This window comes from Heterostelium album, assembly GCF_000004825.1.
Source record: "Heterostelium album PN500 unplaced genomic scaffold PPL_scaffold14, whole genome shotgun sequence".
Classification (NCBI taxonomy): Eukaryota; Evosea; class Eumycetozoa; order Acytosteliales; family Acytosteliaceae; genus Heterostelium; species Heterostelium album.
The window spans coordinates 453,980-472,566 of NW_008805076.1; the positions used below are offsets into that span (position 1 = coordinate 453,980).

The 18,587-nt window shown below is 34.1% G+C and overlaps 7 protein-coding genes across 7 annotated transcripts; 4 read left to right on the forward strand and 3 right to left on the reverse strand.

Moving 5' to 3' along the window:
* Positions 1–11: 11 nt before the first annotated feature.
* On the reverse strand, positions 12–6,319 carry PPL_10539 (uncharacterized protein; the record flags this gene model as incomplete). Its single annotated transcript, XM_020581310.1, has 3 exons — positions 12–5,170; positions 5,241–5,498; positions 5,563–6,319. The coding sequence occupies 3 exons, from the start codon at positions 6,317–6,319 to the stop codon at positions 12–14; spliced, it is 6,174 nt and encodes a 2,057-aa protein (XP_020428097.1).
* A 1,335-nt stretch (positions 6,320–7,654) lies between these two features.
* PPL_10540 (uncharacterized protein) lies at positions 7,655–10,872 on the forward strand (the record flags this gene model as incomplete). Its single annotated transcript, XM_020581311.1, has 2 exons — positions 7,655–9,167; positions 9,563–10,872. The coding sequence occupies 2 exons, from the start codon at positions 7,655–7,657 to the stop codon at positions 10,870–10,872; spliced, it is 2,823 nt and encodes a 940-aa protein (XP_020428098.1).
* A 306-nt stretch (positions 10,873–11,178) lies between these two features.
* Positions 11,179–12,779, forward strand: PPL_10541 (cryptopsoridial mucin; the record flags this gene model as incomplete). The annotated part of the gene is made up of 3 exons (XM_020581312.1): positions 11,179–11,265; positions 11,359–11,545; positions 11,623–12,779. 3 exons carry the CDS (start codon positions 11,179–11,181, stop codon positions 12,777–12,779), a joined length of 1,431 nt encoding a protein of 476 aa, XP_020428099.1.
* Positions 12,780–13,315: 536 nt separating this feature from the next.
* Positions 13,316–14,582, forward strand: PPL_10542 (paramecium surface antigen repeat-containing protein; the record flags this gene model as incomplete). Its single annotated transcript, XM_020581313.1, has 5 exons — positions 13,316–13,386; positions 13,471–13,654; positions 13,717–14,076; positions 14,144–14,311; positions 14,370–14,582. The coding sequence occupies 5 exons, from the start codon at positions 13,316–13,318 to the stop codon at positions 14,580–14,582; spliced, it is 996 nt and encodes a 331-aa protein (XP_020428100.1).
* A 149-nt stretch (positions 14,583–14,731) lies between these two features.
* Positions 14,732–15,726, reverse strand: sapA (saposin domain-containing protein; the record flags this gene model as incomplete). Its single annotated transcript, XM_020581314.1, has 2 exons — positions 14,732–15,418; positions 15,529–15,726. The coding sequence occupies 2 exons, from the start codon at positions 15,724–15,726 to the stop codon at positions 14,732–14,734; spliced, it is 885 nt and encodes a 294-aa protein (XP_020428101.1).
* A 682-nt stretch (positions 15,727–16,408) lies between these two features.
* On the forward strand, positions 16,409–18,181 carry pus1 (pseudouridine synthase family protein; the record flags this gene model as incomplete). Its single annotated transcript, XM_020581315.1, has 3 exons — positions 16,409–16,851; positions 16,940–17,438; positions 17,528–18,181. 3 exons carry the CDS (start codon positions 16,409–16,411, stop codon positions 18,179–18,181), a joined length of 1,596 nt encoding a protein of 531 aa, XP_020428102.1.
* A 78-nt stretch (positions 18,182–18,259) lies between these two features.
* PPL_10545 (uncharacterized protein) lies at positions 18,260–18,517 on the reverse strand (the record flags this gene model as incomplete). Its single annotated transcript, XM_020581316.1, has 1 exon — positions 18,260–18,517. One exon carries the CDS (start codon positions 18,515–18,517, stop codon positions 18,260–18,262), a length of 258 nt encoding a protein of 85 aa, XP_020428103.1.
* Between the last annotated feature and the right edge of the window lie 70 nt (positions 18,518–18,587).

The following is an 18,587-nucleotide window of genomic DNA, read 5'->3' on the forward strand; positions in this document are numbered from 1 at the left end:
CTTGTTTTTTTTTAATGTAAATCCATTTGTACCATTCTCTTCATTGAGGCATTTTTTTTACGTTTATAGATAAAGTATCCCAATCCTGCAAGTAAGGCGGCACCAACAATAGATAAAACAACAGCAACAGGGATTACCCAGTTTCTGTTCTTCTTGGATGAGTTGCAGTTTCTGTGGACTGCATCGGTCTTGGAATAGGAAACGAAAATTGGATCATAAATAATATGATCTGTAAAATTGGGGATGTTGAGTGCAATCGATACACTGCTTTCTCCTTCAGAGTCTGGGAATGTGGTGTTATCTTGAACAGTTTGGATATCCAAAATGTAGTGAATGTGATCTCTAATCAAACGGTTAGAGAATGAAGCAACTAAAGCACCAAATGGAGTGTCAATAGTTAGTGATTTGAGTGTCTTGGTAAGTGAGTTTTGTAGGCTCTCAACTTCGGCTTGTGATTCTTCACAATCGTCGACAATAAGAGAAGGATAGGTTGCCTTGTAGATTACTACCAAAGAGTTTTGTGGATTGGCAAAAGTGACATTGGAAATTCTGACTTTGTGTGAGAAAGAGTTGAGTGGGAATACAAGATCTTGACCAACGAATGGTGCAATTGTTTCTTGTTTCCAGGTGGTGGTTTCAACTTCAACAATGATTGGGTTTGGAGCGGAGAATGAACCTTGGTTGACAGTTCTAATGTATTGATCATTTTCAGTAGTGTTGATAACATTCCAGGTCATGGCGGTATCATTGAAATTCCAAAGGTGAATTGTTGCACCAGAAGCATCAACTTCTTTGGCACCCGCAAGGATTGCATTGAAGGTAATATTGGAAATGAATTGCGCACTCTTGGCATCAACCTTTGGAACAACACGCTGATCATATTCAACATCACAGTTACTACCTGCAACTCCTTCATTACATTGACAGAATCCATTGATACATTGTCCATCTCCACAACCATCCTCACAAGTATCTTGAAGGTAACTGAATATATCTGCACTAGCTTGGAGTGATCCGGATTGAACTTGGACAGTGAGTAATGTATTGTTTGGTTGAGCAACAGAAGAGTTGTAGTTGCAAGTCAATGAAGTTGAGCTGATAAGAGTTGGGTTTGAACAGGCTACACCTTCAACTTGTACAGTTAATGGTTCGATAAAGTAGGTTCCTCCAACTGTAATTACACCACCTACTTGGTAGAATAATTGAGATGAAGAAAGGACAACTGGAGAGAGAGAGCTGTATTGGTAGGAACCAGACTTTCCGTCAATTGTGACATTGACGTTGGCACTGCTCATTGATTGTTGACCCAAGGTACAGGCAAAAGATGATCCGTCAACTGGAGCATTGGTAAATTGACAGTTAAGACCTCCAATAGTAATAGAGATTGTAGTTTCTTGGTTATCTGAGTTCTTGGTATTCAAATATCTACCACTGATTGTAACAGATCCACCATATGGAGAAACAGAGTTGACATTTGTAAGGATTGGTTGGATTTGTAACAATGATGTGTTGGAAATTTGAGTGTCAACTGTAACTGCAATTTGTCCATTCTTGGAATTAGAGTTGAGGGTTGCAACAATTAAATTATCAATGACACTCTTGACTGTGTAACCGGCGGAAATGGAAACCTTGGAAACTGAAGTTCCAAAGTTGGTACCAGAGATTGAGATATCATCAATGTTTTGGGAGATCGAGGAAATTGCAGGTGGAAGGTAATCTAAAAAGATAGTGTTACTTGAAAGTGATTCGATGGAAACAGTGACATGATGACCAACTCCAGTTCCAGCAGGAGCGGTACAAACAACTTGTTGATTGTTACTAGCTGTCCATTTAATTCCTGTACAATTTACAGAGTCAACAGAGATGATAGTGTTGGTTGGTCTTCCACCAGTAGAGAATTGATTCAAGAAAGTACCGGTAATAATAATCTCTGATCCTTGGGTTGCTGATTGAGTAACAGTTGAAATGATTGGATAGAAAGAGGCATATTGACCATTGGTTGATCTTTCATCGACAGTTACAATAACTAAACCATTGACAGAACTGGATGGAGCTTGGAATGTGATAATATTGGATGATACCAAAGTGAAAGTATCGATGTTTTGGGAGTTCAAAGCAACTTTGACCAAAGTGTTGTCATTTCCAAAGTTGGTACCGTTCAAAGTGACAAAATTCTTGTTACTAACAGTTACATTAATAAGGGTTGGTGCACCATAACTAAAACCAATTGTATCAGACATTCCATCGATAGTAACCTTTACTTCAATATTCTTTCCAGATCCTGCTGGAGCTTGGCATACAAGGTAGGTGTACATGAGATCGTGATCCAAGAAATATGGAGCGGTACATTCCTCATTAATCGATCCCAAAAATTGAACAGCTACACTGGTACCTGTTTTGTTTTGACGTTGGGAATTCAAATAACTACCTTGGATAGTAATGGAACCACCAGCTGTAGATGTTGAAGTAATTGATTCAAGAATTGGTGATAAAACAATGTCAAGTTCATTTGATGTTTGAGAATCAATTGAAACTGAAATCTTTCCACTCTGAGCAAATGTTGGTAATGGTGCAACAACTGAAACATCATTAGCAGAAGTAACTGGTGAGTGTGTCATTCCCAAGTTGATACCTGATACTGATGGATTGGAACCAAGGTTAGCACCGTTTATAGTAACAGAGACACCGTTTTGTGACCATGAAGCAATGGTTGGAGCAACGTAAGCAAATGGAATAATGTTTGATTGAGAATTATCAATGGTAACTGAAAGATCATTGTTTACTCCAGTACCTGCGGGTACCTCACATAGAATTGTGTCGAATTGGTCAACAACTGGATTTGAACATGGTTTTCCACCTACTGATACTGAAACTTCAGTATCCGATCCATCAGCTCTTTCAGCTGTTAAATGGGTTCCAGAAATTCTAATTTGTCCTCCTGCAGTTGGTGAAGTGGTTGAGCTTACAACAGTTGGAATTAAAGTGTATGGTTGGCTATTGGAATTTTGATAATCAACTGTAATGAATAAGTTTCCATTAAGAGTATCATCTGGAATATTATTGATGGTTACAATTTGATTGACACCATTGGACAAGGTGTTGGCAGCAATAGATTGATCACCATTGGCTGTTTGTAAATGAACGGTAATTACAGATAAATCTGGACCAAAGTTGGTACCCGGGATAGTAATGTTGGTTGTGGAAACTTGTACTTCACCAATAGATGGAGCGATGTAGCTAACCTGGAAGTCATCCATAAATCCATCGATTGTAATTTCGGCAGTAACATTTGCACCAGTTCCAGCTGGAGCTTGACAAACAATGGTTCCTGTTTGGTTGATGGTTGGATTGGTACATAGATTATTCTCAACAGTAACTTTTAGAGTAAGTGGACTTCCAGAAAAGTTTGTGGGGTTGAAGAAATTACCAGTGAATACCATTTCACCACCAACAGTTGGAATTAAAGAGGCAGTAAGAATATCTGGATATAATTGGAAGTTGAATGGGTCAGATTGTTGACCGTTGATAAATGCAACTATTTGACCGTTTTGTGAGTCCAAAGGAATTGGGACAATGATAGAATCTCTGGTTAGATGCATTGAAGTTGCAGGAACGGCTGGTTTGTTGTTGAAAGAAATACTGGCTACGTGGAAATCTTCACCGAAATTGTCACCAGCAATAGTAGCAACGGTACCAACTTGCATAAAGGTTGAAATCTTTGGTGGCAAATAGGAGAATTGGGTGAGAACATTGGAAGCAACATTGTCAATGTATACTTGAGCAGTAAGATTCTTTCCGGTACCTTTTGGAGCCGCACAATAAAGTGTGATGACAGTGGAAGCCTGAGAATAGGCACCTGTACACTCACCACTACCGAAAACAACAGTTACATTTGCATTGGAGTTGTCTTGTCTCGTAGATTGAAGGAATGATCCAAGAATAACCATTTGAGTTCCACCTAGGGAGGAAGCTAATGGACCAACAGAGGTAATGGAGGGGATCAAGTTGAATTGGTATCCCGATGATTTCTGACCACCAACAGTTACGTAGAATAAACCATTTCTGGTGTCGAAAGGTAAATTGATTGTCACATTTTGAGAGATACCCGCTGTTGGATTAGCATTGACGTCAATATTGACTGGAGTGTTAACCTTAATGTTTGATGCCATGACACCGAAATTAGTTCCCATAACGGTCAATTGATTTCCAGTTTGGACAATGTTGGAAATGGTTGGTGGAGCATAATCCAAGGTCAAGAGATTTGATTTTTGAGAATCAACATAGACATAAACTTGCAAACCAGTTCCAACACCTGCATCAATTTTACATGAAATTGCAAAGTGTGCGGTAGAAATAGCGACATTGTTGCATGGATTACCTCCAACGGTAACTGTCACAACATTGGCATTGTTTCCTAGATTGACACCATTGATAATAATTGTATCTCCATTGGTCGATGGTTTGTTGGTAACGGAGGAAATGTAGGGGGGATAATATCCAACTTTGAAATTACTTAATTTGAATTTATCAATGTAGAGATTCGAATCCTTGGCAATACCAGTACCAGCTGGAGCAGTAACGGTAAGAGTTGTAAAGTTGTACAAAGCAAACGAGGCGGTCACATTTACATTGTTAATGGCCAGTTGACGATTAGAATATTGGAAACCAGCACCCGATGGCATGTTCAAATTGAAAGATCCTCCAGAGGTGTTCAATAATTTTGGAGAAATATCAGAGATTGTTGGATCGACACCGTAGTTAATCCACATTCCGTAGAGTACTTCAAAACCGGTGGCAGTTTGATATGATGAACTAAAGTCATAGTATACATATTTTGCAGCTGAAACCCCAAGACTTCCACTTGGACAATACAATCCTTTGGAGAGATCACAAACACCATTACCAGCTACTACAACAGAGTCTGAAAGGGGACCCCAATAGCTGAGTAATTTGGAACTTACAATGGCAACACTGAATCTAGATTGGAGTCCAGTACCTGAAAATACTTGAGTATTTTTAAGGAGATCCAATTGCTTTTGAGATCCCGGTTGACCAAAGTATCTTACATATCCATCGATAGTTCTAGTAATTTCTTCGGACAATAAATAATATTGATAGTAAGAAGCTGGGGAAGGATTTAATCTTACAACTCTAACATTATCATTATCATCTGAAAAATTATAGAAAGAATTTTGTTAATATGGGAATATTAATTATAAACCTAAATGGTTTTTACTTACAAATACCAACAATGACGGAAGTGGTTTGTTGATTATTTACTTGGAGAGTAAGTGGAAGGAGTTTTTTGCTTGAAGATGGCACAAATGGCATGGTGCATGAAATAGCGGTGTGAGGTTGCAATATTTTTATATTAGTGCAAATATCATTTGAAGTACTAAGGCTAACTGATAAAGCTAAAACAGAATTACCAAAATTCTCACCAGTAATGGTAAGAAGATTACCGGAAGTTGGTTGATAAACTACTGAACCAAATGGATCTTAATAAAAAAGAAATTGATTAGTATTTGTTTATAAAAAAAGGTAGAGTTATTTATATCTTACTTTTATATTTGTAATTAGTATTGGTATAGGTTTTAATGGTATCTGTAATGACAAAAGTAGAAATTCCAGAACCTGCTGGTACGTTTACCATGGCAGTGCTGGAATTGACTGTAGTAAAAGATAAAGTGATTGGAGCGGTGGCACCTGGAGGGGTAATGGTGAATTGAATCTTGGCCAAATTGGAGAAATAGTTGTTCATGTTAACAATGACTAGAGAACCTGCAGTGCTGGCTGGTTCAATGGCTGGTTCATTGGTTGGAACGTATTCTATAAATACAGAAGTGGTAGTAGTAATTGAAACACTATGGAATTTGTTGGTTGCCAAATAGATGGCTACATTCGATTCGTCTTGTGGTTCTGGCTGTGAGAACTCATAGTTGCAATAACCTGGGCAGATGTCGTGGAAAGAATCGTAACTGAGGAGACCTTTCTCTGGTCCACTGATGTATGACCATAAATAGTTGGATGGTCCTCTACCTACACCGACCGATATATATCCGGTGGTTCCAGTCATGAGTTTTGTTTTAACGAAATTGTATTCCTCAACGGTTTGGAAGGAACCCCAAGTTGGAGTGTAACCAGCCAATACACCGGTGGTAGGAAGTGCGGCAATCTTTGTTAACATATCAGAGTTTGAGGTGGCACTGATAGTAACAACATCGTAATAATGGTTATTGGTAGTCCATTGAGTTGGAACAGCAATTGCCAATGAAAACAATACAAATAATACAAAAAATGATTGTTTTTGTACAACCATTTTTTTTTTCTATACAAAAAAAATATTATACAAATAAATAAAAATATCTGTCTATCTATAAATAAATATAATCTATTTTATTTATTTTATTCTTAGTAAATTTAAAAATTTTATAAAATTATTTTGATATTTATTTTAGTTTTGTATAATTATTTTGTTTTAAAAAAAAGAATACTATTTTTTATTTTAAAAAAAAGTTAGATATTAATCAGAGTGCGTGGGTTAGGAATCGGCAATTGGAGTGGTTTTTTCATTAGGCCATGGTACGGAATGAAAAAAAACTATTCAAATTTGATTAGTTTTTTTTATGCAAAACTTGAAACTAAAATAGAATACCATACACCCCAATACCTATCAAATCTGATCAATTTTTTTTCTACAATTTTTTTTTCATTCCGATTTCTAACAATGTTCGCTTGTTGGGGGATCGACACTCTTTGAATGTCATTCAACAAAAAAAAAAAAAATGCTTATCAGAGGAGATCCTTTCAAGATCAAGAATGGCAATCGCAAAAAATTACTTTTTTTGTATTTATTTTTTTTCAACTGTGAAAAAAAAAACAAATAAAAATATCTTTCTAATTTTTTGTGTATGTCTTCTTCCTGGTGAACATTTTTTAAATAGTTCAACAAAATGAACATACAAAGGAAGTTAATAGTGTAATTGGAATCGGAATTTACTTCAATTTCGATATTGATGATGTATCAACAATGCTATCCATTTATTTGGTTAAAATGAATCACAGATTTTTAAAAACAATCTATTTTTTCATTTTTTTAAAGACAGATTTATTATTCTTTTTTTTTTTTATTATTTAATTTCTTTATTTAAAAAGAATGATTAGCAGATATTTATATTTTTATTTTATATATATTTATTTATTTAAATTATTTAATTGTTTTATCATTTTACACACATTGAAGTGATAGGGGTGTGTGGAAATAAATTTATTATTTTTTGTAGTAAAAACAATCAAATAAAAACCCACTATATATATTAGCTGTTCAATGACATATATCTGAATTTGCAGGGAACGGGGTAGATAAATTGACGAATATTTACCATGATTTTATAATCTATCTTGCTCCAACACCCTTATACTATCAGAAATATTATCTAATATCGTTTCAATGGTCATTCAACTATTTACTAGTGGTTTACAATTCTAATGATTGGGTTTACAAATAACAAATTTGAATGAGATATTTATTTTAAACACCTTCATCTTTTTTATTCATTATTATATCTTTTCTTTTTCTTTTTTTTTTTGGTTTATTTATAGCTATTTTCTTAGATTTATTATTAGTATTATTTTATTGTAATTAAAAACAAAAATGAATAAAACAAAAGATATTGAATTTCAAAATCACAGTATGATTGGAGGTGGTGGTGGAAATGGAATTGAAAAAGGTGATCTTTCAAAGGATACCACAAAGAAATACTTGGATGTTTTCCGTCCACTTGGTCTCTCGGAAAAGTACCAGCTATCGAAACAACTTGCCGATGTTTTTGGTTCAATGTCTTGTAATTCCATTATCAAAGTTCCCCCACAACATGTTCCAATTCAAGATGAATATTTAAAGAAAATTCTTTATCACGCTTTCAAGAATTTGGTTGACAAGTTTCCACAGTTGGTCTACAAAGTCGTTGATTATAACACCAACAATCCATTGTTTGTAAAGATTCCTCCATTCAGCATTGACACGGTCGTTAAAGTTACGAATGGTGTCGATTACAGAGACGAAGAAGCCAGATACAAATTGATTCAAGAACAAATCAACTATGAATTCGATCTGGATTCCGATAGTCCCCAGTGGTATTGGCGTGTTTGCAAGTGTGACAAGTATCCCGATGAATTTATGATATTTTTGGTGTTCAACCACTTGTTGGCCGATGGAGTTGGCTCGCTTAGCTTGTATATAGAAGTATTGTCCACCGGAGCTACCTGTGACTATGAGAAGCTACCAAATATTCCTGCATCGAGATTGATCACACCAAAGGAAGTCTACGAACCAACACAACTAGTGGAGAATGTCAATCCATATAAACTCACTGATGAGCCAGTTGCTCCAACCAGCAGCATACAAGATAAGCTCAAGGCAAACTTGCCAAGCTTCCTTAAAAAGACTGATTCCATCTGGCTTGGTGTCAGACCCGCAAGATTGGAGAAATTCGACACCAGAATCAAACAGGTGTTGGTCGACAAGTCAGACTATAGCTTGGTCTTGAAAAAGAGTAAGGAGATGGGAGTTACACCACACTCCTTTATCTATACTACCTTTATCCTTGCCGTTATGGAGGTGTTTGGCAATGGTGAGAGAATGGGTGTTCGATCGTCGACACCATTCAACGCTCGTAGCTACTGCAAGCCAAAGGTGCCACTAACCGATCTTGGAATGTTCATCAGCTCGGTGGTTCGTGATGTCCACGCTACACCAGCAGAGTTGCGTGCCAACTTCTGGCAGTATTGCAAGGAGTATATGCACAGCATCAAGAATGACTATCCACAAGGCATGAAAAACCTCAACTACCTCGAGGGATTAGGTCAGTTCCCTGATGCCTACACCAAGCACTGGCAAGACAGAATCAAGAATATGCCAATGGGAAGAGCCTGCAGTTTTATCTATGCTGATCTCGGTCGTTTCCCAGACCTACCAAAGAAACACTGGAGAGTTGAAACCATCTCTACCTTCCAATCTGCATTCATCAGTTCATCGGCAATCATCTACAATTGCACTGTGATTGATGGTAACTTCACTGGATCTCTTACCTATCAGAATGGTGATTTCACCGTCGACGAAATCGATAGATTCCGTAAGCATTTGAGAAACATTATCATTGGAATTGGTAAGGGTGAATTGAATGTCGCTAAATTGTAAAGTGCACTATATTTTTCATTAGAACCATTTAGAAAAGATCTAAAAGTGGTCAAAAAAATAAAACTAAAAAAATTAAAATAAAATAAAAAACTTTTTTTTTTTTTTTTTGGAAAAAATCTTAATGTTTCGTTTGGTCTAAGGACTCAGTGGTGCAAAGGGACTTTTAATCATTTTACATTAATTATTTTATTTTGTAATATTACTAAATAATTTTTAATATTTATTTTTTAATTTTTATTTAAATAATAATGGATAAAAATATTATTAGTAGATCATTGGGTTTGATGGAGAAATATCAAATTTCCAAACAAACTACAAATGTTTATGGAACTTTGTGCTTGACTGGACTTTTAAAAATTGTAGATCTAGATAGATTAAAGGGTTCGGTCGATGAATATTTAAGATCCATTGTTTTTCCTTCAATTTCAGAGTTGTGCAAGAAGATTCCACAACTATCATTATCTGTTGTAGATATCAATACAAACACACCCAAATTTCTACAGATTCAAGAGTTGGATTTGAATAAGTTGGTTACATTCGACCAGACATCCTATGACACTTTGACGGAACCGATTCAACAAGAGATTGGCAAAGATTTTGATATCTACGATAGTTCATTGCCATTATGGAGACTAAGAATCTTTACAACTACAAAAGATCAGCCTGGTCATTTCAACGTAATTTGGGTGGTACATCATGTTATTTCCGACGGAATCAGTACAACTATTCTTATGAAACAACTACTAGATGAAATGAATAGAAATAGTAATAATATATCAGATATTGTAAAGCATATCTCTACAGTTGATTTATCAAATGAAAAATTAGTTGTACAACCTCCTTTTGACATGAGAACTGCACATCATCCAACGGTATTGGATCTACTGCCAGTTGTATTTAAACACTTCCTGGTACCATCATTCATCAAGAGATACTGGTCGACTCCACGCTTTTGGGATGGCGAGGAAGCAGCCGTCAAAGAAATGCACAACACTCAGGTTCTTCATTTGGAATTCGACCAACTTCCTGCACTCCTTCAAACATGTCGCGCCAATCAAACTACACCACACGCCGCCATCTATGTCGCAATAGTGCTGGCCACTCTCAAGGTATTTGGCGAGCAACTACAGTTGATATCGGCAACACCATTTAGCGGTAGAAATCACTGTACTCCTCCAGTTCCATCCGATGAAGTTGGCAACTTTGTAGGTGGCTACGAACGCACCAAAGACTATAGCTACTCACACCTAATTCAACCAGCCAACTTTTGGAGTGAATGCAAACAATACAAGCAAGAGATAGCCAACAACATGATCACCGACATCAAGACCACCAACATGCTCAAACACGTCGGTGAGTTCCCAAGTGCTTGGAATGACTTTTGGTACAATCGATTGAATACACATCCAAAAGGAAGAATAACTAGTTTTGAATTAAGTGATCTTGGTAATGTACAATTTAACAACAGCAACAACAATATCTTGTTGAAATCAGCAGTGTTTACACAGAGTACAAACGTATTAGGTTCTGTATTCAATGTGAATACAATCACCACCAATAATATCTTACAATGCACAGTAACATGGCAACTTAATGCTATTTCAGATCAGCACGCATCCGATTTTATTCAAGAACTTAACACTATATTAATCAGAATTATATCAGATAAATAAATAAAAAATATCTTTGACATGTCATCATTTCATTAACATAAATAAGATCGATTTTTGTAAAAAATAACAAAAGATCGATAATGGGTGAATTTTTTTCAAGCGAAGAAAAACCACTTTCTGGTTTGGCTTTTTCATTCTCCTAATACTGAATCGATTTTTTTTTTTTTTTTTTTTTTTGCAATGACTGTTTAAATCTATTATTTATTTGTATAATATTTATTTTGTTTATATATCTATCATCTTTCTTTTTCATATAATCATTTACATATGATTATTATATGTAACTAAAACAAAAAACAAACAACAATGAATGTCAATAGTAATAATAATAATAATACATTCTTATCTAATTTCAGAGATTTTACATATAAAGAATCGGAATATTTCATAGATGTATGTAATGTTACGCTATACGGAATTGTTTTTATTGATATTATTATTACTTTGATTACTAATTAATGATCGATCGATCCTTTTATAATCTAGTGTGAAAGATTCACAGTTAAAGAGATTCAAGCATTCGAAAGATTATTCAAAGCGATCGACACTGATTGTAAAGGATACATTACCAAAGATGACTATAGGAAATATACAAAGACATTGAAAAGCAACATACTTTTACCTTCCTATGAAAGTTTTCTTATATATCAAAATAATACTGTTATAACTTATTGTAAGTAGTACATTACCTGCAAGTAATCTTATAAGTCTGCAACTTACTAACATTCCGTCTCTTTTTCTTTCACTTAGACTACTTTTTAACAACACTAAGTTTACTTGGTCTTAGAATTTTAAATAGTAATGAAGATGATAATAATAACAATAAAGAATGTAATAATAATAATAATAATGTAAATGGTGAAAATAAAACAAAAAAACAACAACAACAACAACAACAATCTGCTCAAGTGTCACAGAAAGAATCAGTGGCAACAGAGACAGCCAAATCAACTACTACAACAACACCAAACACAGCTACAGCAACAGCAACAACAACAACAACAACAACAACAACAACAACAACCACCAGCTCAACTCCACCTGTAACAACTTCGATATCCACAACACTAAACACAACTACTACTACTACAACAGCAACAGCAACAGCAACTACAGCAACAACAGCAGCTCAAAAGAAACCAGTATCTACTGTACCTACCTCAAGTGGTGACAACATACCAACTGCGACAGCAACAACAGCGTCTACTAGCAACGGCAGCAACAATTCTTCCACCAAGATAAAGGCTGCATCATCTCTCAATTTACAGAAAAGCAGCAATACTGTTACCTCTAAATCATCTTCGTCCTCTCTTTCCATTAACAAATCATCACCTACGACAACTCTAAAACCAATACAACAATTGCAATCAACAAACAACAATAATAAAAATAGTAATAATAATAATAATCAAAGCAATGAGGGTGCCAGTGAAAAGAAACAAATTTCAACAACAGACCCATCACCATCTCAAGCAACAACAACAACAACAACAGTAACAACACCTGCAACAACAACAGTGTTGCCAAGTGAAAATCAAACAGTAGTCTCTACTGTGGCTAATGAAAAGAAACCTCAGGTGGAATCAACAACAGCTACTACGACCACTACTTCACTACCAACAGTATCAACAAATACAATGGAACAACCAACGAAACAAGAACAACAAACATCAGACGTAAACAATCACAAAGACGAAAATATTAATACACCGCTACCACCACAAACAAATCAACAACAACAAACAAAGCCAAAAACAACCGAAACAATTGTAATAAACATACCAACTATAGTATCAGCTTCGCCATCACCGACATCACCAACAACACCATCGCCATCACCTACATCACCCAACACATCGACACCTCGATTCAGTAGACTAGGTACACACAGACAGTCACAGAAATAGATTATATAATTAACTACAACGACAACAATTGAAAAAAGATATAGATAATAATCATAATCATATAATAATTATTGTGATTTTGAGCTGCATGATTCAAATCAAAGCTGTAAATTCATTGTGTGGTTAATTTCCGTTCATCTCATTAATTAACACACAAAAACATCACACCACACCACACACACATATTTGATTGATGTACAATAAACAAAAATAAAAAAAATATTTATTATTATTTCAATTAATCTTGAACTCATACAAATTTGTAATCTAATCATTGTTCAAATTTCATTTTACTACGATTTCATATTAATAACCAAACTACAATAATAAATAGATTTATTGTAATATCTTAATATGATAATTCTCAATGATATACCTTATCTGTTTTGTTTTGTTTGTTTTTGTTTTGTTTTTGAGCGACAGACAAACAAATAATAATATTTATCTATAAATAAAAAATGGTTTATAGGATTTTAATCTTAATTTTTTTATGTTTTTGTTTTAAATTAAAATTAACTAATGCAACAAAGGATAATATGATATATCCTGTTTATATCCAGGAATGTTATATTAATGTTCATACAGATGATAATTGTTATCCAAATAAGTAGGTTTTCATTTTCTTTATAACTAACTATCTATAAAAATAAAATTCCAAACTTACAATTTAGTTTATTTTATATTAATAAAGTGGCGATAGATATGATAACAAATGTGATATTTGGTCAAATTGTAAACTTCCACCTGGAAAAACATGTGATTTGATTGTTGATAAACATAACAATATAACTTGTAAAGAATTAAAGTGTTTAAAGGCATTGGATGTAGGAGAACCATGCAATGCTAATACCGATAAATGTCTACCTGGTTTATATGTAAATATTATTACACTTTAAAAATAAAATACCAAAATTAATTAATATTAATATTTAAATAGTGTAAAGATGCAACTTGTAGATATTTTAAATCTAGATTATTAGGATCATCATGTGTTAATGATACTGAATGTGTTGGTGAAACAACTGTTTGTCTTGATGGAATCTGTCAAAATGTCAACAATAGATGTAATGTCAGTATGGATTGCCAATATGGACAATTTTGTTCGAATTATACCGCCGAAGCAATGGGAACATGCAAATCTAGAATCAGTGAAGGTCCCTGTAGTGAACAAGATGAATGTCAATATCCAAAAGTATGTGGTTTTGGTGATAACTTGGATAAAGTTTGTGTAGATAGATATTCAAAAGGAATCAACAAGCATTGTTTAAATCTTTTTGAATGTTCTCCAGAATATTATGTAAGTCTTATTTCAAATTTGTTAATCACTTTGTTTTTAATTATCTAATCAATTCATATATTTTTAGTGTCAAAATGGAACATGTCAAACATTAGTATTATCTACAAAGCAATGTAAAAGTAGTTGTGATTGTGAAGTTAATGAACAGTGTGGATTTGACCTTACTCGCGATAAAACTGTTTGTTGGACTAAAAGTCAAATATTACAAAGAAAAATATGTGTTCAATGTAACAAAGTAAGTTGCTAATTAATAATCAACTTTTAACAAACAAATTTATTAATTTAAAAATTAGGAATTGATGAAATGTGCAGAGAAAAATATGTGTGTTTATGAAGATGATTTGGAAATAACAATGAATGACTGTTTGTATCAATATTGCTTGGATGCTTACAAGAAATATACAGATCAATGTATACCATATTCAGGAGGTCGATCCATCACTGGATATTCCAATAACCTATTTATAGCAACTATTATAGCTTTGATTATTTATCTAATAATATAATTGGAATTATTGGTTAATTAAATAATATTTTAAAATATAAATAAAATTGGAATATAAGATTAATTTAATTAAGGGGAAAAAAAGGATTTAAATTTTAATCGAGGATTTGATATGGATATTATATCATATTTTTTTGTTTTTTGTTTTTTTCAACAGTAACCAAGGTTCTTGCAAACGACAGATGGAGTTTGTTCTCTCTCGAACCATTCAATCATTTGTGGTACGTAGTTGGAGGCGATGGCTTGACATTGAGCAGTCCATGTCTTTTCGATCATCAAACAGTCGTTCTTAATCAACTTGATGATTTCGGTCTCGGTTTTGTTGGAAGCGAGATATTCTTCGGTGTAGGAAGCGACCATTGTGCAAATTGGACAATAGACACCACCGACGATTTGCTCCTCAACAACAACGGTTGGTTCTTGGATGTTGATAATGTTAATGTTAATGTGCTTCTTTGAGGTGGATGGATCGCAGACCTTGATCTCAGTGCAAACGGTTTGTGGTTCGACTCCGGATTCGATGGAGCTGATAATGAGTGGACCGTATTCGTTGATCAAAGTGGTGCAGGCATCAACAATGGTTGGCTCGTCCAAGAACTTGCAGTCATCATCCAAACGAGACATAATCTCAGTTTCGTTGAGTTTACCCTCAAAGTAACCTTCAACACGTGATACAACATAGGAGCACAATGAACATTCGATTTCATCACGGATCAAGAATTCAACGCTGTCTTTTGAGGTGCATGCCTTCATTTGATTGCAAATGGTTGAAGCTGATTCCTTGTTGAGGATCATATTAACAATGAGTGGAGTGTATGAATCTACCATAACTTGACACTGAAATTAATTAATTTTAAATAGTAGTAGGTATCATTTTGATTGAAATTAATTTTAATTAGTTTCTAAAACTATTTTATCATTCGTTTGCTATATAAATTAATAATTACGGTTGCTTTTTCTTTATCACCAAAGATATCACAAACAGCATTGAGACTGGTTTCAATATCGGAAATGGATTTATTGGATTCTACGTATCTTTCGGCGTAACCTACCAAGAAGGTACAGATCTCACAATCCATATTGGCTTGGACCTGATAGAACGAAAGTGTAACTAATAATAACAACAATGTTGGAATATATTTCATTTTCTATATATATGTATATTTATTTGTTTAATTATTTTGGAAAAAATAAAATAAAAAGGAAAAAGAATGCAAAAATCTTTTCATTCAAATTTACAATACTCTTTTAAAAAAAAAATTAGATATTTCTTTTTTTGCTAGATGGAGAAGAAAAGTAAAAAAAAAATTATCACAATCAAAAAATCGGAATTTTTGAGGCTTAGGGTGAAGAGTACCTCTCTTTGCGTATCCAAAAAAAATAAATTAATATTTTTATATAAATTTTAAAATAATTATTTTTTTTGGGGAACTTATTTATTGTTTGATTTTTCTTTAGTTTAAAAAAAAAAAGATATTTAATTTTAAACTAGTTTATTCCGAAGAAATTTCATTTTAAACAACAATGAATTAACTTTTATAGAAAAAGTTGATGTGACAAAATACAATAAATTAAAATAAACAATATAAGTTTGTTATAATTATCTCTCTCTTGTTCCGTATATAGAAAAAAACAATAATTAAATAAACAATATAAGTTTATTATAATTATCTCTCTCTTATTTCCGTATATTCGAAATTGAATTCAAAAACAAAAAAAAATGAAACAAATAATTTTCAAAGACGACTCGTCGTTTTATTCCAATTTTTAATCAATCGTGTGTGTATTTTTTATTTTTTTGCAAATTTAGTTTTATTGTTAACAAAAATGGATGAAACAAATGATGGTAATAGTAAGAAAAGAGAGTATAACGAAGTAGACAATAAAGAGTCGAATGGTGTTACAACCACAAACAATGAAAATGATCATTCTGATAAGAAAGTAAAAATAGAAGATGATGTTAATATTAGTAATGCAACGACCACTACTACTACCGATGCTACAGCTACCACCACAACCACTGTAGTTGACACAAAGATGAGCGAAGAAGACGATTCTGAAGATGGTGGTGATGACGATGAAGATGATGAAGACGATGGAAAAAAGAAAAAGAGAAAAGGTAATCCTGCATTCCCTATTCCACCATTACTCACCAAAGACGAGCTAATTGCATTGCAAGCACCAAACAAGATAACCACCGACAAGACAAAGAAGAAGAAAGTTGCTATTTGCGTTGGTTATTCAGGAACAAACTATAGAGGAATGCAAAAGTATGTAATTATTATTAAAAGAAAGAAAAGGAAGGAATTTTATTATTATTATTATAGTTTTTCTTACATTTTTGTAATTCATTTATAGGAATCCAGGATTTCCAACTATCGAAGATGAACTTGAAAAAGCGATTTTCAAAGTTGGTGGTATCTCACCGGACAATATGTATTGTCATAGAAAGATCGATTGGATTCGTTGTGCAAGAACCGATAAAGGTGTCTCTGCCATCAGAAATATGGTTAGTTGCAAGTTGGAGTACGATCCACCCACTCTCGATGAGATGAAGACTGCGATCAATGCACAGCTGCCCAACGATATCAGAGTGTTTGCAATCAAGCGTGTCAACAATACATTCCACGCCAAGAACTGTGTCGATAGAAGATCGTACATCTACATCACACCGACATTCGCATTCGAACCGATCTTTGCCAACAACAAACCAGCTCAATACAAATTCGATGAACTCGAACGCACTCGTCTGAATTCACTTCTCAAGCTATTCGTTGGTACACGTAAATATCATAACTATACCTCAAAGAAAGAAAGTAATGATCCATCCGCTGTTAGAACTGTCAATTCTTTTGAAGTAAGTTGTAAAGTTAAAGTGTTGTTAAACATTGTAATTTGTTATATATATAGATAGTTAGTTAGTTATTAACAATCTTGCTTATAAAGTGTTCAGAACCATTTATGAATGAAGGTGTAGAGTTGGTAGCTATTAATATTGTTGGACAAAGTTTTATGTTACATCAGATTAGAAAGATGATAGGTGTCACAATGCAGTTTATGAGAAAAGGTTTCTTTGCCGATAGTGAATCCGATGAAGCTGCATTGTCAAAGATGAAGAAGCTGGTGGAAGCAACGTTTGCACACAGACAATTCAATTTACCGATGGCACCCGGTGCCGGTTTGTTGTTGGATCGTTGTCTCTACGATATTTGGACACAAAAGTTTGGTTCGGTACACGGTGACCTGATGTTTAATGAACAGGCCGAAGAGATCGAGGCATTCAAAAAAGATAGAGTCTACAAGGAGATCGCCAAGTTTGAATCGGAACAGCAGTTGTTCAAGACTTGGTTCAAGGATTGCTTGGATCCATATCCACTGCCATACGCCGACCTCATTGACACCTTTGAAAATCCACCTGCTGCACCACCCCGCAAGCAAGTTAGCAAGCCACCAAGAGAAAGAGTTCCACACTATCGTCAAATTAAATATTTAGGTAAAGATGAATCAAAGAAAGATGAATCAGTCAAAGATGAATCAAAGAAAGAAGAATCAAACAACAACAACAACAACGACAGCGACACAACTCAAAAGCAAAGTTAGAAGAATAGTTAAATAAATAAATATAAATACAAATACATATTTATTTGAATCGATTGCGATTGTGCAATTGTTATTTGTTTAAGGATGTACCATTATATGTATGGCATTATTAATTTCAGCGCGAATATTCTTTTTAGATTCTCTTACTAAATCCAAAAAGTGTTGCTCTGCATTCTTATCGGACATGTCTAGTTTCAAACGATCTCTGAGTAAATCGACTGCGTTGTTATCGTTCTTCATCATTGCAATCAAGTTGAGTATCTGTCTAGAGTTCTTTCTCAATGTATTGTAGATTCTGACACAGTGATCTTTGTATTCTTGTTCTCTTGATCCCATTACCTTTACAATGTCTTTTGTCAAAACAAACGGTGCCGTTTCTCTCTCCAAGAATAAAAACTTTGTTACC